This window comes from Sorex araneus, chromosome X (assembly GCF_027595985.1).
Source record: "Sorex araneus isolate mSorAra2 chromosome X, mSorAra2.pri, whole genome shotgun sequence".
Taxonomy (NCBI): domain Eukaryota; kingdom Metazoa; phylum Chordata; class Mammalia; order Eulipotyphla; family Soricidae; genus Sorex; species Sorex araneus.
Genome location: NC_073313.1, coordinates 213,874,219 through 213,892,796, shown reverse-complemented (window position 1 = coordinate 213,892,796; position 18,578 = coordinate 213,874,219). Strand labels below are relative to the sequence as shown.

At 36.9% G+C, this 18,578-nt stretch overlaps 1 protein-coding gene across 2 annotated transcripts in view; it reads left to right on the top strand.

Moving 5' to 3' along the window:
- CWC22 (CWC22 spliceosome associated protein homolog) overlaps nt 1-18,578 on the top strand; it is a 75,173-nt gene that overhangs the window by 17,767 nt on the left and 38,828 nt on the right. For both annotated transcript variants that reach the window (XM_055123015.1, XM_055123016.1), the window contains exons 3-7: nt 5,388-5,449; nt 6,290-6,397; nt 9,792-10,022; nt 14,732-14,860; nt 18,149-18,317. In XM_055123015.1, the coding sequence (XP_054978990.1) occupies nt 5,388-5,449; nt 6,290-6,397; nt 9,792-10,022; nt 14,732-14,860; nt 18,149-18,317 (699 nt within the window). The remainder of the gene's footprint in view (nt 1-5,387; nt 5,450-6,289; nt 6,398-9,791; nt 10,023-14,731; nt 14,861-18,148; nt 18,318-18,578) is intronic.

Sequence of the window (18,578 nt, the reverse complement as noted above, 5' to 3'; positions counted from 1 at the left end):
CAGTTAAATGAAGAATTGAGGTGCATTTTTGTATGCACAATCAAAGGAAAACTAATAAACAGGGCAGGAAGTTGTACTGATCTCATCAGAGAACAGTAAATGGAAGGCAGGTTATCTTCTTCCCTGTCAGCTCACTATTCCTGCATATTTCTTATGTATAACCAAGATTTTTATTCTTTACTGTATTTTAGATAATACACACACATATACATAAATATCCATATATATATATTTGCTTATTCAACAAGTGCTCCCTTAATTCTTGCTATGGTCTAGTAATTCTTCTAAGTACTTTAATCAATGTAATGAATAAAGTAGAAAGTTTTGTTTGTTTGATTTTGGGATCTGGAGGTGTCATACCTGGCAGTGCTCCACACTTACTCCTGGCTCTGAGCTCAGGGATTGCTCCTGGTGGGTCCCAGAAGACTGTATGGGGCACTTGGGATCAAATGCAGGTCGGCTGTATGCAAGGCAAGTGCTTAAATTCCTTAATGGATTTTGCATTTTAGTAGGGGAGTCAGCATTAAGTGTTAATTGCTTGATTTGTGCTGTTTGAAGAAAGGAGATAAGGTGAGGCAGATCAGTAGCCTTGGGAGGCTTCAGTTTTTCTTAGATTCTCACTATGAAGGAAGTGATTTGAACAGACAGATGTAAGAAACAAGGGAGTTAAACCATGCAGATACCTGTGGGAAGAGCAAAGGGAATACATATGTGCGAAGAAAGAGAGTTTAATATTGCTGGAGCAAGTTATGAGCTATAGAGGTCAGTAGAGTAAAAGCATCTAGAATCTTCATATGCTTTCAAAGCTTACTCTGCCTGTATTTAACAGTAAAACAAATCATTCAGTTTTCTTTTATTTCCAGCTGCATAGCTTTACAAGTCAGTACAGTGGTCCTTAGATCTATAAGCAGACTCATTACTCCTCACTCCTATCAGCTTTGACCACTAAACCTACAAAGCCTGCTGTGTGTTAAGTGCTTAATAAACCGAAAGAATCAGTTTACACTCAACAGGCATTGCTGCCATCTTTTCTAACTTCACTGAATATGGAAAGACAATCTCCATCATCCCCTCTAGGTAGATAAGCAGCCTATCTACTTCCCTATTTTTGGCAGGGGACTCCACTGTTCAAAAACCCAGCCCAATCTGTCAGTGGATACTTCCGTATGTTCTGAATTCTGTTTCATTGGAACTTGTCATTAATCCACTGCCACTCAATCGTGGGCCCAGTAGGTGACAGATTCTGGTAGAAGCAGGACAAAGAGAAAGGAGACCCTGTATAGGACTTACTCTCCACTGATCCATGTTATATCAAAACTCTCAGATTTAGACTGGTTTCTTTTACACAGAGGGAGAGTATTTAGTTTGTCTCATCTTTTTCCTCTTACACTATACTTTGTCGTGTTTTCCACTTGTAGTCCTCATGGACTTCTGTGGTAACCTCCAGACTAAATATGGGTGCTTCAGTCAAAATGCCATTGACACTAGGTGGCTTCACCCTCCCAGTCAGTTTGTAGCATAGTCTAGCTGCCTCTGTCTATCCCATTAGCCATAAGCAAGGCCACTAGCTTGGTTAGTGGACTTACCTCAGGTGGAGCTTGGAGATGGCATCTCATCTCATGTTCATGAGGCTTCAGGAGATCATCCCTTGGTTTTTTGTTTTGAGGGTTTTGTTTGTTTTGTTTGAGCCTTACTGTAGCTTCTTTTCCCTAGCTAGAAGAAAGTTAGTTCTCTGCCTCCTTTCCCTTTCACTTGAAGTTTTGTTCTAAAACTTGAAAATTTGGGTGTTCCAAGCCTTTGCACTGAGACTCTGCCCCTCTTGTTTTCCGTACAGCTCTCTTTATTCCGTCAGACACTACAGGTAACGCTACAGTGTCGTATCTGTTGAGTTAAAATCTTAAAAATTTATAAATGGTATTTGACATGTTATTTTTGACTGCTGCCTTGATTTAAAATTTAAACTGTGAAAAGGAAAGAAGAGAATTCACATTGCTTGGATTTTACTTCAAGATGAATTTTTTCACTTAGTAAATTTCTGTTCATCTTTCATACCCCTATTCCATACCTCTTTCCCACAGCCATCTCTGAGTACTCTGTTCATGGTAACTGTTGTCTATTCAGGATGCTGTCACCCCTTGTTATGTGTGCCAGTCATTTGTTAGCTTGATTATATTTACAAAATCCTGATTCACGACTTCAATATTTTTGGTTTCTCCCTCTCTCTCACAACAGCTGTTGCGGAGATGTGTTAAAAATCATTAGCACAGAATTGAGGGCTTCTTCCTAATGTAATCAAAATAATTGTTGTGCCTTGTAAAAGAAAAGCAGTAGAGTTTTTATTCTCTCTCTTTCACAGGAATATCTCTCTCCAATAAGATTATAAGTTCCTTGAGATTTCCTTTGCTTTTTATATTACAGTGTCTATACACACACTTTTAGTATCTTCTGATGAATGATATGTAAATATAGTATTTGATTTTTACCATGAGTTAAATGAATCTGTTCCATGTGTGCATTAGGGTGTTAGGTAAAGTCTTGAGGTTATTTTGTCTTTTTGTTTTTGTTTTTGTTCTTGGGCCACACCTGGCTGTATTCAGGACATACTGCTGACTCTGCTCTGGGAGTGCTCAGGGGACTAATCAGAACCCTGGCTGGCCACTGGCAAGGCAAGAGCCCTACCCCCTGTACTATCTCTACAGTGCCCCTGTAATGTTGTTCTGTAGGAACATGTCATACATATTTGAGCATTCCCTCTTCATGGTGTTACTAAGCTAAATGATTTTTTTTTTCCTTTTTGGATCACACCCAGCGATGCTCAGGGGTTACTCCTGGCTTTGCACTCAGGAATTGCTCCTGGTGGTGCTCAGGGGACCATATGGGATGCCGGGGATTGAACCCGGGTCGGCCGCGTGCAAGGCAAACGCCCTACCCGCTGTGCTATCGCTCCGGCCCCGAGTTAAATGATTTTTAAAACTTACATGTATTCATTAAACAGAGTTTAAATAGTATAAATATAAAATAGCATCCATTATTATTACTCTGTAAATTATAAATGTTGATCACATTTTGATTCACCTACATAGATTAGTTAACGTATACTGCCAAAAATTTTATAGGTAATGAGACTGTTTTGGCAATGGCGATGTTAGAACTCAAACTGTTGCTAATTAGTCATAAAATAAGAGTCAGTTCTTGTTTATATTTCCACACAGTATCATTTTCTATTCTTAAATATATCATTTTCTCATTAAGAAGGCAAGCGTATAAGCATACAGAACAAATTACTCATTTGTTTTGCTTAGATCTTGATTAAATTACTTTTAAAAACATCTGTTTTCTTTTTATATAGTGCAGTTTATTAGAGTAATTTTCAGTCTTAGAGCTTGTCAGTATGAAAGACGAGTGGTTAGAAAAATATTTTTTTATAGAGATAAATATTTGACTCCCTGAAGGTATTTGTTTTTTGTTTTTGTTGCTGAGCTTTGTGAGCTCTTTATATATCTTGAGTATTATCCCTTTATTTGATGTATTTTGTGCAAACTTTTTCTTTCGTTCAGTAGTATGTCTTTTTTTTTAACCCAGATTTCTTTTGCTGTGTGAAATCGCCAATGGAGTCAAATTATTGAAGGCATCTCTGAGCAGATCTTGGAGCATTCTGCCTATAGTTTATGGACTCTCAATGAATCTTGAGGTCTTCAGTCCATTCTGACTTAACATTTGTAGATGATATGAAATATGGGTACAGTATTTTTGCATGTGACTATCCAGCCAGTTTTTCCAGTATAATTTGTTGAAGAGGCTTTCATACATCTAGGTCCTTTTGTCAGAGATTAGCATAGATTAGTGGTCCATAAATCTGAGTTTTTCCTCTGAGCTCTCTACTCTGTTCTATTGAGAGAGAGTCTGTCCTTACTCACTACTACAGTTTTGATCATTGTAGTGTTACAGTCAGGAAATGCAGTGCTTCCTGCTATATCTAGTAACTCTGTACCCTTTATTTTTTATTTGGTTTTGGTTTTGGTTTTATGGTTCACACCCAGAGACATTGAGGGTTTACTTCTAGCTCTGCATTCAGGATTCATTCCTGGTAAGCTTGAGATAACACATGGGATGCTAGGGATCAAACCTGTGTTGGCCATGTGCAAGGCAAGCACCCTACTAGCTATACTATCACTCTGACCCCTTTGTTGGCATGTATTTTCTGAGAATTCAGGTTGTTTTTGCTGTTTAATATTTGTTTTTTAAAGGAAGCCTTTCAGTCTTCTTTGCAGAGTTGGCTTGGAGAGCTAAACATATCTTTAGCTGGTTTTTTTTTTTTTTTTGTGGAGTAATGTTTTGTTTTGTAAAAAAAAAAATTGAGATTCAGTGGTTTACAATGCTATTCATAATGGTTTCTCAGCACATAATTCAAACACCGTACCAGAGAATGTTCTTATTAGTCCTTCAAATACGAGTAGTAACCTTAGAAGGCTTATTCTTGGTTGAAGCTTCTTTTCACTTAATACTTTAAATATATCATTCTTTTGGCAGTAGAGTTTCATTTAAAAGATTTATTGTGAATTTCTTGTTGGTTCCCTTGTATTTGAGGCTTTGTTTTATCTTTTGGCACTTTTCATAGTCTCTCTCTTTGGTTCTTGCTATTCCAATTGAACCATGTCTTGGTGATTTGTTTTAAGTTTGTTTTGCCATCTTTCCCCGGATCAGTGCACTAATCTTCCTTTCTAGACTAGGGAAATTGCTATTGCTTCCTAACTTGGAGTTAAAACTGTTGCTTTTCGGTTGTCTTTGGACAGAGTTGAGAGTTCTCATGTTCTTAGAAGACTTATGATCCTGGCTGTTGAAGCCTTGTCAGGGAATTTTTTCATTTTTTCATTATTTCTGGTGCTCTGGATGTGAGGGATGAAGACTGACTTCCAAGTGGTCTTAAGCCAGTGATCTGGTGCCTTCTCTTCACTGTAAAGTCCAGTAATAGAACTTGGGGCTCTCTTACATTCTGGGAGCCACCACTGCTTTTTGTAGATTTCTTGGCAGGATCTGTAGGGGTGGAGCTAGGTCCCAAACTCCAGCAGGCTTAGGATAAGGACAAATGGCAGACATCAAAAGTGCAACAATAATGCCGATGTTTTCCTTTTTTTCCTCTGTGTGGGGGGCAGAGTGTACATGTAGGACGTAACAGGAAACCCAAGGAAGACCCTTGGTTACCTGACAGTGGGACACAGCAGAATGCAACTGGACTGAGAGTCCTATCTGGAGAGGTATTTAGGAGGAGCCTGGAGCCGTAGATGTTACATATGGGGGAGGAGGGAGTGAGGCCAGCAAAGGGGCATCACTTATGCCTTATAACATAATTTTGAAATACCTCGTTCTCCCTTTTTTCTCCTTTGAAGCATTATTCTGAGAGAAGGGAGAACTATCATTCATACCAGAGAACTTCATCTCCTGAAGACAGGTAAATAGTTTTTTGTATTCCAAATGCAATTTTAAGGTTTTCAATTAAATTTAAGAAATAATTTAGCTCTAGATTTCTAACTTTAGACTGAACAATTTAACTTCTTCTAGATGATAGTGTTATCTAGAAGGACAAATCATCTTCGAAATTTCTTTGTCTAGGAGTTTATAATAAACCTAGATGTTTATAATGGAGGTAACAATGACTTACAATACTGTAAATGTTTGTATTTTAGGCATTAAATGTAATAATTCCAGATTTTATGTGTTTTTTTGGTGAAAGAGTAATTTTAATAGTGAAGTATAAAAGCTTATGTAATATGTATAAATAGGAATTACATAATTTTATTTGTGTATGTGTATATATATTTAACCTAAGATTCTATAATTTTCTGACTTTTAAGAAGATTTCAAGAGTAATCTTATGCTCTGTATTGCTAATAATCTTAATCATTATCCCTGCTATTCAGTAATCACTTTGAAGAATAAAAACTGATGAATATAGCCTTTGGAATGGAATTATGCTCATCTTTATTGAGGTCAACCAGTGATTCTTGTCTTATTTGTTCAGTGCTTTGATAAATTGAGCCCATTAAGTAAAAGTGCCGTATGCAGGATTGCCTTTTTTATTTTGACTAACATTCAGAGATAAATTTTTTTATCAAGAGCTGATCAGTTAATCAGTGTAAGTTTGATTAAGTGAATCTTAGGGGGTATATGTGTTTGTACAAGATGAAAATGAACTTTTGTATAGTCATTACTGGATAGATAGTTAGCATTACCAATACATGACTATAACATGGTTGTTTTTAGCTTATAACTGAGTTTTCTTATGTGTTAGATATGCAGATCAAGAACGGTCCCCTCGGGATAGAGATTACTTTGATTATAGATCAGATTATGAACGTTCAAGAAGAGGACGTTCTTATGATGGCAGCATGGAATCACGGTTAGTATTTGAAATTCTAACAATAGAAAAATGAAGGTTTTGTAGGTTTCATTTTTCTTTGGTAATAAAACCAGCAATAAAAGCAGCTAGCAGTTATGGGATGTTCTTAGGTGTCAGATTTTCTAATCAAGAATTTATTTGACTTAATTGTTGCATACTGTGTCATTGTTTTTACATTGGAATTGTAAAAACATTTGAATATACTTCCAAGACTTGGTCTATCTATGCTATAGCCCAACATCTTATTCTTCATACTGTACTGTTGAGAAGTTAGCTTAAGTGACAGTTTTAGAACCATTCCTGAATGAAAGTCATATTTTCTTGCATAGTAGCACGTAGAGAGACATTAAGAGTGAATTACTGATCTCTAATTTTTATCTAAATGCAATTCTTGCTTGACTCATTATATAGTATCAAAAACTTAACCTATCCTGTGTTTTTGTTCTCCAAGTTTTATATATATTTTTTGGTCTTGCTCCCATTATCCATCTGTAACTACCAAAACTAACTCCCTCACTGGAAATTTTTATTAAATTCCTTGGCAGTTTGGCATTAAGAACATTACTTGATACCTATAGCCAAAATTCCTTGTCACTCCATACCTTCTAAATACATAAAATGTCAGATTTAATTAATCTCCAAGTGCCAGTCTCATCTGCTTTCACTTTAGTACACCTTCATGAAAAGAATTATTTCCACCATAATTGGTGAGCTACACATATTACATATGTTCCCTAATACTGTGAGAATCCATGAAAATTGATAGTTTCTCCCAGTTTAAGAATAAGAAAATGTGTTTGAAATTACTAAATAATGTTTCTCAGAATATAGGTTTCTATCCCTATTGCAGAGATGAAAAGAAAAAAACAACTAGTATATGAATTCAATTTTGACTCCAAGTCTCATTCTTTTCCCATAATTTCTAGCAGTGTTCTTCTGTGTAATTCTGTTTGATCCAGTGTATGTCTCATTTAATTTGCACAGCCACACTGAGAAGTTAAGTATCCTGTATGGTATGCAGAATATAAAGACTAACAGTCCAAAAGCATCTGCAGATAAATATGTCTATTCCATTTCAAAGAAAACTCTGTTACTTCTGCACTCTGAGGGATCAAACACTGTAATTGTAAGGACAACATTTTATCAGCTACCAAGTTGTCTTACCTGGTGATTCTCAGAGGAATCATAACCAAAGTCAATAAATCCCTGCTGAGATTACTCTCTTGGAACATGTTGCATTCATAGTAAGAAGCAACTCAGTTGTAAATCACTGCCTTAAATCGCAAGTCCCTGCCTCTGTGGCTGTGGTTTCTGTTTGTAAAAGCTTTTCCCCCCTGTCTGTTCATCTGCTGAGTATACACAAACTGTCTACTTTGTCAGCCACTCAAATTTCTTTCCTAAACTGTTCCTCCACTCCATGTTTGAGAAGTTTTCTTTGTATATGTAGATTGTATTACTGTATATTAATACACATTCTCTCAGACAAACCTTTTAAATTTAGCCAGAATTCACCCAGTTGTTTTCTGGTAATAGTGGTAAAATACCATTGGCTTTAATAGTTGTTGTGTGCATATAACTTAAGGTCTCATAAAGCATGAGCTGAATAATCTTGTTCACAAAGTATGTATCAAAAACACTTAGTGAACAGTCTATCTTTGGGGAAAAAAGAGCAAAAAGCAAAGATAAAATGTTTCCTGTTTATTCTTGCTACTTTCAAAGAAAAATGTCTTGATTATTGAAAGTGTAAGAAAGGTTATTTTTACATGATTAGGGAAGATTAGGACTTGAAAATGGTTGTTTTTTTTTAACTTTTTAAAAAAATTGTATGCATTGTCTCAACCAGAATCTTCAGATAGTTCCAATTACATTTTTTGGTCTTATTCCTATCTTTGTTACCATATCACTGTCATCCCCTTGCTCGTCCATTTACTCGAGCGGGCACCAGTAACGTTTCTATTCCTCCCAGACCCGAGATTTTAGCAGCCTCTCCTTACTCGTCTTTCCCAACAATTGGAGGCTTTTTCAGGGTCAGGGGAATGAGACCCATCATTGTTACTGTTTTTGGCATATCGAATATGCCACGGGTAGCTTGCCAGGCTCTGCCTGTGCGGGTGGGATACTCTCAGTAGCTTACTAGGCTCTCCGAGAGATATGTGTGTGTGTGTAGATTTGTTGTCTACTGTCTGAACTCCATCAAATATGTTGTGATGGAGTGGTAATTATGGAAAATGGGGAGGAAGTGTCTTATAATGTGTCTGGAGATTAGTCTGGAGGGTGGGGGCGGTTGGTTAGTGGAGGTCAGCTGCCGGAGCTGGGTCCCTTTGGGCAGGGAGGGCTCTCATCCATGCCAGGGGGGCCTCTGGGGTGCCCTGAGTGTAAACAGCCTGGTGCAGAGTCCAGTGGCATGGCTATGAGGGCCTCATTTTATACTTCCGTCTGGAAGGAGCAGCCATTGAGATCTGGAGGGTGGCCAGTGAGGAAGCAGGGTGTGGCAGGGTGAGGCTTAGTGTATGATCCCTGGGTCACTGAGCCTAAAGCATGAATGAAGTCCCATGGAACCCAAATGCTGCAGAACTTTGTGACCTTGGACTCTGGACTCAAAGGGACCAAGAAGCAGAGATCCTCTGCCTGCTATACCCCAATCTCTAGCAACCCAGGGATCACACCCATAAGCCTTACCCTGCCACACCCTGCCTCCTCATTGGCCACCCTCCAGACTCAGAGCCAGGCTGTTTTCACTCGGGGCGCCCCTGAAGGGGGCGGGTAAGGACCCTCCCTGCCCTAAGGGACCCAGCCCTGGCAGCTGACTTCCACTACACCACCACCTCCATGCTCCAGACCACTTTCTGGACACTCTAGCCGAGCCTCACGCATGAATGCTTACTCCTAAATCAAGTTTATTGGCAATAAAATGATTTTTCCTTTGTATAACTTATGACATATATCACAGACCACTTTGTCTTAGAAAACTATTTTGATGGTACTATTTACTTAAATTATTATTAATGATTTTGCATCTCACAGACTAACTCATACTGTTTTTTACAACTACTGCTCTATGTGATTCTTTACTATTTCCTTATTCTTCTACTCATGTGGTCCCAATACTCTTCCTCAGCTTTTTTATAGTTATTCTCTTCTCCTAATTGCAAAATTTTACTTCCCTTTTTCTTTGTATCTCTCTGTTTCTTTCCTGGTCACCCATCTCTCCTTTACATAAATTCTATCAAGGCTTGTGGGTCTGGTTTGTTCCATTTTCTCTGTGTGACATTTTCTCACGATTCCAAATCATGTCTGAATTTGTGGAGCTGATTATTTTCTCATATATTTAGTATAAAGTTCATTTAAGAATGAGTTCATATTATCCATTTAATCAAGAATAATTAAATTACAGAAGTAGGGACCGCGAAAAACGCAGAGAAAGAGAAAGAGATGCTGATCGGAAACGGTCCCGGAGAACCCCATCTCCTTCACGAAGAAGCCCAGAATCATCCTCTGCTCAGGATGAGCCTAGTTCGAAGAAGAAGAAAGATGAACTGGATCCTCTCCTTACTCGCACAGGCGGAGCGTATATTCCTCCTGCAAAGCTCAGGATGATGCAGGAGCAGATTACAGATAAGAACAGGCATGTCAATACAATGTGTATAAGCAGTCACTTATGATATAATTAACTTCAGTTGTTGAGAATTTACATGAATACATAAGAGACCTCACTTTGTACCTCTTTTGTTCTTTGTTTCATAAACTCGAGTTCTACATACTGTTTCCTTGACTATATGCATATATAGTGTGTGTATATAAATATATGCACATGTGTATTTACATATATATATATGCACAAGCAAATTATCTTTCCATAGTTGTATGCATAGGTATTAGTAGTTGCTATTTTTCATGGATTATCAAGAGTACTAATTTGCTATTTAAGACCCAAAATAGAACTTTCCAAGTATAACAAACCAAGAATTAGCAAATATTTTTTGTAGGGGATTGGGAGGTGGGGAGTGGAGCCACATGTCACTCAGGGGTTATTCTGTCACTGCATTCAGGAATCACTCCTGGGGGTGCCTGGTGGATCATATGGAGTGCTGAAGATTGGACTAGGTCAGTCACATGCAAGCCAAATGCCCTAGCTGCTGTGGTATTCTCCGGTCCCTAGCAAAAGAAAATTTTTTTAAACAGAAGATCAGATGGTATTTTAAACCTTGTGCATTTTTGTATCTGTTGCATTTTGTATCTGAACTTCACTTGGTATTACAAATATAGTCATAAATATGATGTAAACAATGAGTGCAGCTATATTCTTATAAAGCTTTCTTTTTTTTTTGTTTTCATTAAGATGTCATGATTTACAAAGTTGTTCATAATAGAGTTTCTCCAGGCATATAGTGTCCCAGTATCAATCCCACCATCAGTGTTCTTCTACCCCACCAATGTCCCAGGTTCCTCCCCACCCCACAGCTTGCCCTCTTGGTAGGCATATAAAAATTTTTTATTTAAATCATGGTCCAACAAAATGTAAAGGATTGGCAAATGGAATTAAATTATCAGAAAATAAATCAGTAGAAGCAGTTTGTGATAATTGATTGCTAAATGATTTTAGCCAATATAAATAAGACATTACTTTATTATAGGAAATGTAGAAAATCTCTTAGCAAGAGAGGAGTAAACATACCCTTTTTAATCTAGTAGGGGGCAACCATATTTACTATTACTGCCATGCTCAATGCCGCATGTTGGGGTGTTTTTCCTATCCTTTAGAGAATATAAAGCTTTACTTATGAAAACAGGTTATGGGCTTCATCTAGCTGTCGTTATGTAGAATTAAATTGACTGTTTTCTATTCTCTTTATAGACCAGAACATCTTAGACAGTAATGTTTTTGCTGCATTCACACAGTTTTCAATATATGAACATTCATGCTCGCGTTTCCTTCTTTTCTCAGAATAAGTGCAATAGTGAGAAGCTGTGTAGAAAAGTACAACTAAATTTTTAAGACCTTTTCTAGTAAAATGAGATAACTGGGAAAAGTATGGTTTAAGAGTGAAATAGTCATTAAATTGCTAGTAGTGTAAAGTTTGGCATAGAGGGTAGTTTAAGTAAAAAAAAAGATTTCAGGTTAGCCAAGAAAAAGTATTCTTATAGCTTGCTTTAATATTTTAATTACAACTTTGAAATAAATATTTGAGAACCTTATATAAGGGAAATCAAAATTTGTCCCAAGAATTAGCTTGAAGTAGAAATATCACTTACATAAAACAAAATACAAAGATGTGAAGTAAAATGAAAAATTTATGAGCTGGAATGGAATACAAAATTTAATTTAAAATTTCTAAATATCTTTCTGTATCATATTCCAGTTCTTAGGGCAATACTTAGAGTGTTAGGTGAGAATGGACTTGCAGATGGATTCTGGTGTTAGTAGGAACTTTATGAGAACATGGACATTCTGCTCTTGGAAGTAATAGGATCAGCATTAATGAGATGTAAACACTTTCAAGTAAAGCCCGAAGCCATCCGAATTATAAAGGAAAATAAAACATTATTGATGGGAGTCTTGCTTTCTAATAAATAGGACATGCAGAGGAGAGCCCATGGTATATGCAGTAGTAAATAAATTTTTGGAATATGGTTTTATTAATAATTGACATCTATTCATAGACAGTAAAGGACACAAGGAAAAGTGGAAGTCTCTAGAAGTCTACATAGTCTCTGTTCAGTAGAGACTTAATCAGGTGAATTGTAAGCATGTAACTTAGAAAGTAAAATGTCCATGACTTAAGTATATCAGTCCTTTAATAACTTCGGACTGGAGAGCTAGCACAGCGGGTAGGGCGTTTGCCTTGCACTCGGCTGACCCGGGTTCGATTCCTCCTGGAAAGCTACTGAGAGTATTCTGCCCACATGGCAGAGCCTGGCAAGCTACCCGTGGCGTACTTGATATGCCAAAACCAGTAACAACAAGTCTCACAATGGAGACGTTACTGGTGCCCGCTCAAGCAAATTGATGAACAGCAGGATGACAGTATGCTACACTGCAGTGCTTAATAACTTTGATAAAAGTTTAATAGGACAGGTTGAGGGTTGTAATTTTTTTTAATCAGTAGTATCTTACTGAATATTTGGCTGTTCAAAAGAAAAAATGAAATCATGAAATTTGCCTCCATATGAATGGATCTGGAGAGTATCATGCTGAGTGAAATCAGAAGAGGGACAGACACAGAATGATCTCTTGTTTTCAAGTTATGAATGGGGAGTAACATGCCCAAATGTGACAGAAAATGATGAATTGTCTTCAGTCAGAAGCTTGTGGCGGCAGAATGGGGTAGAGGAGATGACAATACTACTGTGATGGTAGAAGGAAGTCTTTTCATGGCCCTGTTACAGATCTGTAGGTATTCTAAGGAAAGTGCTAAGAGAAGTGACACCTTTGTGGAGCATGTGGCATAGTTTGTGTATGAAATCCGATTGACAGTTTGTAAACCAGGGTCCTCCTGCCCCAAACAAGAAGAAAGCTTAGGTCTTACTTCTCTAGCTTTGATGGCATACCAAAGGATTAGATTGGAGGGGCAGAAGGAGGGGTCTGCTTCGGGTTCAGGTAGTAAGAAGGAGTACATGGTCTACCTCAAATTTAGAAACACTAAAAAAATTAACTGTAAGTCAGTCGGCTTGTTCTGTTGTGTCTCTGGAAGACAGCGTCAGTCATAGCATAATTCCCCACCAGGGCATTGTTTTTTGTTGTTTTTGAGCCACACCATTCGCCCAGCCGTGCTCAGGGCTTGCTCCTGGCTCTGCACTCAAGGACCACTCCGGGCAGTTCTGCAGACCATATGGGTTTCTGGGAATCTATTGGGTTAACTGCAAGGCAAGTGCCTTATCCACTGTCCTACCCCTCAGGGTGCAGGGCATACTTTTCTTAGCACTTTCCTTAGAATACCATGCAGAATAGGGATCTTTAATCTACAGACCTTTAACAGAGTCATAAAAAGACTTCAGGCATTCTACTAACCTGTGTGTGTTGGGGGCGGGGGGGGGGCAGATACATATTTACTGTTACTAATCTGAAGTTTAGCATTTCTTTTTACTGGAAATGTAGGCAGCAGATAATAGTTAAACAGACTATTGTTGGAAATACACTTTATGCTATGTTACTTGGAAGTGACAGATGCTATTACATGAACTGCCACTTCTGTCTTTTAATGTTTTAAGAAGTACATTGAATACATTATCAAACTTCTTTGTTTTGAAAATAACAATATTTTGGTATGATTGCTATAATCCTATATATTTGCATGTATTATTACAAAATACTGCGTTTCATCAGACTTCCACAAGAATATGTGAAAGAAAAGAAGTTTAGATTTCCCACAGCTGAGAACATATTCCAGAGAGAAATAATTTTAAAAACCATAGAATTTTGTAGCTTTAAACATTGTGTTTGGGCTGGAGAGATAGCACAGCGGGTAGGGCGTTTGCCTTGCACGCGGCCGACCCGAGTTCAAATCCCAGCATCCCATATGGTCCCCTGAGCATGGCCAGGGGTAATTCCTGAGTGCAGAGCCAGGAGTAACCCCTGTGCATCGCCAGGTGTGACCCAAAAAGCAAAAAAATAAATAAATAAATAAAAAATAAAATAAACATTGTGTTTAACTCAAGAAATACAATTAAACTTTTTAATTTAATATGAGACCTTTTTAAAATAAAGCAACCTGGTAAAAAAACATTTAGCTGATACAACAGAGTTTTTATTTTCTTAGGCACTGTGATTTTAGCAGACTGGACCAGAGAGTAGTATAGTGGGTAGGGTGCTTGTCTCACCCAGGTTGGATCCTGGCACAGCATATGGTCTCCTGAGTAGTACCAGGTAAACCACCAAAAGAGAAAAATAGAATGGTGTAATAGCCCCATTACTTAGTATAAATCTTTCTTTTCCTGTCATTACTGCCATTTCTGTTTAATTTTTCCTCTATCATGCTTTTATAGGAAGGGAACACAATGAAATTTTCCTTTTTATGGTTTATATTTGGTTATTTTAAGACAAATTTGAGTAAACAAACCATTTTAAGATAATAGATGTGAAATCTGAATAACAAATGTGCTTTGCAGTATTTCCTTTCAGAAATATTAAACTACGAGGGATGCAATTTCTACATAAACAGCTCATGTATACAAATTAACTATATTTCAGATATCATTTGTACCCAGTAAATATTTTACTGCACTTTGGGGTCATCTTATAAATATCTTGAAAATAAACTAATTTTTAATTTTCTTATTTTAACCTATTGTAATTGTTGAGTAGATTTCAATCTCTTTTAAATTTTTTTTTTTTAGCTTGGCATACCAGAGGATGAGCTGGGAGGCCTTAAAGAAGTCAATCAATGGTCTTATCAACAAAGTCAACATTTCTAATATAGGTATTATTATTCAAGAACTACTGCAAGAAAATATAGTTAGAGGAAGGTAAGCATCAATTGTTTTTTCATAAGTAGCACTTCAGAGTAGTTTTTCAAAGAAACATCTTCGTGAATATTAATCCTTTATTGTACTCCTTTTTTTTTTTTTTTTTTTTTTTTTGCTTTTTGGGTCACACCTGGTGATGCACAGGGGCACAGGGGTTATTCCTGGCTCATGTACTCAGGAATTACTCCTGGCGGTGCTTGGGGGACCATATGGGATGCTGGGAATCAAACCCGGGTCGGCCTTGCGTGCAAGGCATGCAAGCCCTACCCGCTGTGCTATTGCTCCAGCCCCCTGTACTCCATTTTAAAGATAGTTAAGAAAATTTATTTAAAGTTCAGTTCTCATAAAAATGTAAATTAGGGCCAGAGAGATAGTGTATGGGATACATCACTTCACTTGCCATGCTGGTAGATTCCTATCACCACTTATGGAGCGCCACACCTTGTTGGGAGTAATGCTTGAATATAAAGCCGGGAGTAAATTCTGAGCACTACCAAGTGGTCTGAAAACAAAAACAAAAAAAATTGCAAACTACCAGTAAATAACTTACACTTTACTATTCGAAATGTTATAGCATTTTTCCCTTTTAGAGAACTTAATGTCCCAAAATGATTTTTAAAGATGTATGTTGACTGAATAGTTTCAATACTAAAACTCACAGTGAGCAGTTGTTAATTATTTTCAGTAATTCAACTCACAGTGAGGGATAATGGGTTCATCAGTAATGGAGAATGGGCAATGGTGGATGGGTTCTGAAACATTGTATGACAGAAACACAAGCACGAAAATAATGTAAATCTGTAACTGTACCATCACGGTTATTCACTAATTAAAAAAAAATAAACAAACAAAAAGGAAATTAACTTTCCAAAAAAATTAAACTCATGGTGAATAATTATTATGTAAGTTACCTCCTACCACTTTAATTACTAATGAAAGAAAAGTGAGACTGTGAAAGAAATGAGCAAGATCAACATTAAATATTAGAAATGCAGTAGAAAAAGACAGCATTTTTTGTGATGCCATTGGTGTTACATGGAAAATATTGTCTATTCTGTTAACTATTTTAAGATCTAATGGTTGATGTTTTGGATGACCCTGATTCTTCAACTCAAGAAACATTGAATGACTGAAATTCAATCATGAAAGCTTTGTAACTATATCTCACTGTGATTCAGTTAAATAAAAAGAATATTAAGAGTAGAAAATCGATGAATTGGTAGCCATTGAGGTATAAGGGTGACCTCATCTCTTACATGAAAGAAGGCTCACAAGTCATATCAGTTGTTTTAAGGCCTTACATTGGGTTCTCTTTTGCTCATTTTCTATCCTAGTGATTCAGTTGCCTAATTGTTCTTTTGCCTTTTGATAATCCAATAATTACTTGTTATTACATTACTAAAAATAACTCCTCAGTTCACTTCGAATTTTTCCTCTAACCAAATGTATATAGAAATGAGGTAAAAGTAGATTCTTTTATTTTCCTGCATTGTTTTAGTGTTATTCTTCAGTGTTCAATTGTATCTTTCACAGGGATATTAAAAATACTCATTTCAGTAAAGCAAGGCTTAAAAGTGGGAGCTATTCAACTTTGTCTTTAATCACAGAAGTAATTTTATATAAATTTTATGTAAATTATGAACCTATCAAATTTAGTATTTCTGAAGCAGGAGTCTTTCATTCACACTTTTATAATATTAAATAGAATCTTTCTAAGAAGTTTAAAGAACTTAGTCATTATTAGATACAACAAACAACAGGAAAAATAAGATTATATGTAAAAAGGTTTTGAACAAAAATTATAATAGAATTTTATCTGTCTTATGAAAGTACAAATCAAAAGTTCCTTCCGCCACCCAACAGTTTTATTAGTAAAAGAACTAATTCCACTTTATTAGGGATTTTTAAGCTTTTTTTCTCTTTATACCCAAGAAATTTTCATGTGGTCTTGGATATTGTTATATAAATGAGATGCATGAATCATTTACTAACAACTCATAAATCTATTTTAAAGCAATATATATATATTTTTGAAGTAAAAGAGATTTTATTGGAAGTTTTGAAGGGAAAGAGGGAGGGAAAGTGGGAGAGAGTGGAGAGTAACGCGCTCAAGAGAGAACATGGGCTTCTCCAAGGGCAGAGAGACCCCCTGCACACAACACCAGCATTAAACACAGGAAGCATGAAAGTACACATCTCAAAAGGAAAGATGCGGCTGTTTACAATGGCCAGAATCTGGAAAATACCCGAGTGCCCTAAAACAGATGACTGGTTAAAGAAACTTTGATACATCTATACAATGGAATACTATGCAGCTGTTAGAAAAAATAAAGTCATGAACTTTGCATATAAGTGGATCAACATGGAAAGTATCATGCTAAATGAAATGAGTCAGAAAGAGAGAGACAGACATAGAAAGCTTGCACTCATCTATGGAATATAAAATAACAGAGTAGGAGACTAACACCCAAGAGTAGTAGAAATAAGTACCAGATGGTTGATTCCATGGCTTGGAAGCTGGCCTCACATTCTGGGGAAAAGGCAGCTCAGATAGAGAAGGGAACACCAAGTAAAATGTGGTTGGAGGCCACTCGGGGGAAGGGTGATGCGTGCTGAATGTAGACTAGAGACTTAACAGGATGGCGACTCAACACCCCTATTGCAAACCACAACACCCAATTGGAGAGAGAGAACAAAAGGGAATACCCTGCCACAGAGGCAGGGTGGGGTGGGGGGAGATGTGATTGGGGGGTGGGAGGAATGCTGGGTTTATTGGTGGTGGAGAATGGGCACTGGTGAAGGGATGGGTTCGAGAACATTGTATGAGGGAAACACGAGCACGAAAATTTATAAATCTGTAACTGTTCCCTCACGGTGATTCACTAATTAAAAAATAAATAAATAAATAGATAAATAAATATAATATAAACAAAAATATATTAAATTTGTTAAATTAAAAAAAAAGAGGGGAGATGCGGGCGTCACATGTGCTCGGGCACCACATGTACTCGGCCACGTGAGTGCAAGCAGCACATGGGCTCGGGCAGCATATGTGCCTAAAGCAATATTTTTGAACATTTTTAGTGACCCCAACTTTCAGTTATATAATCCTATGTCAAGTTGTGACCTGTAGTTTTAAGAGGCTATACCCTAGATTATGTGGTATAAAGTTAATCTTAATTTAGCTTTTGTGATTATTACAGAGGACAAATATTGCTGGATTTTATAGTATCCAAAAACAGATTTTAAATGTTTCTGCTTGGTTTTTTATTTTTCCTTTTTCAACAGGGGCCTTCTGTCCAGATCTGTTTTGCAAGCCCAGAGTGCTTCTCCAATCTTCACCCATGTTTATGCAGCATTGGTTGCAATTATAAATTCCAAATTTCCACAAATCGGAGAATTAATCCTCAAGAGATTAATTCTTAACTTTCGAAAAGGCTATCGAAGAAATGATAAGGTACACCGGATGACCTTGAGTAGACTGTCACATAGGGATAGGCTAAGAATCTGTGTCAATAATAAATGAAGAGGATTGTTGCTATACCCATAGGATATATTTTAAAAACTATATCATAAGAATATTTTGTGCAGTTAAATAATATGAACCACAAAAGTTACGTGTGTAAGGTGTAGAATTAAAACTAGCTAACAATGACATGTCCTTTATTTTGTAACTTAGACTGTAAAAATTTTCCTTGTTGCATATTTTAAAATATTT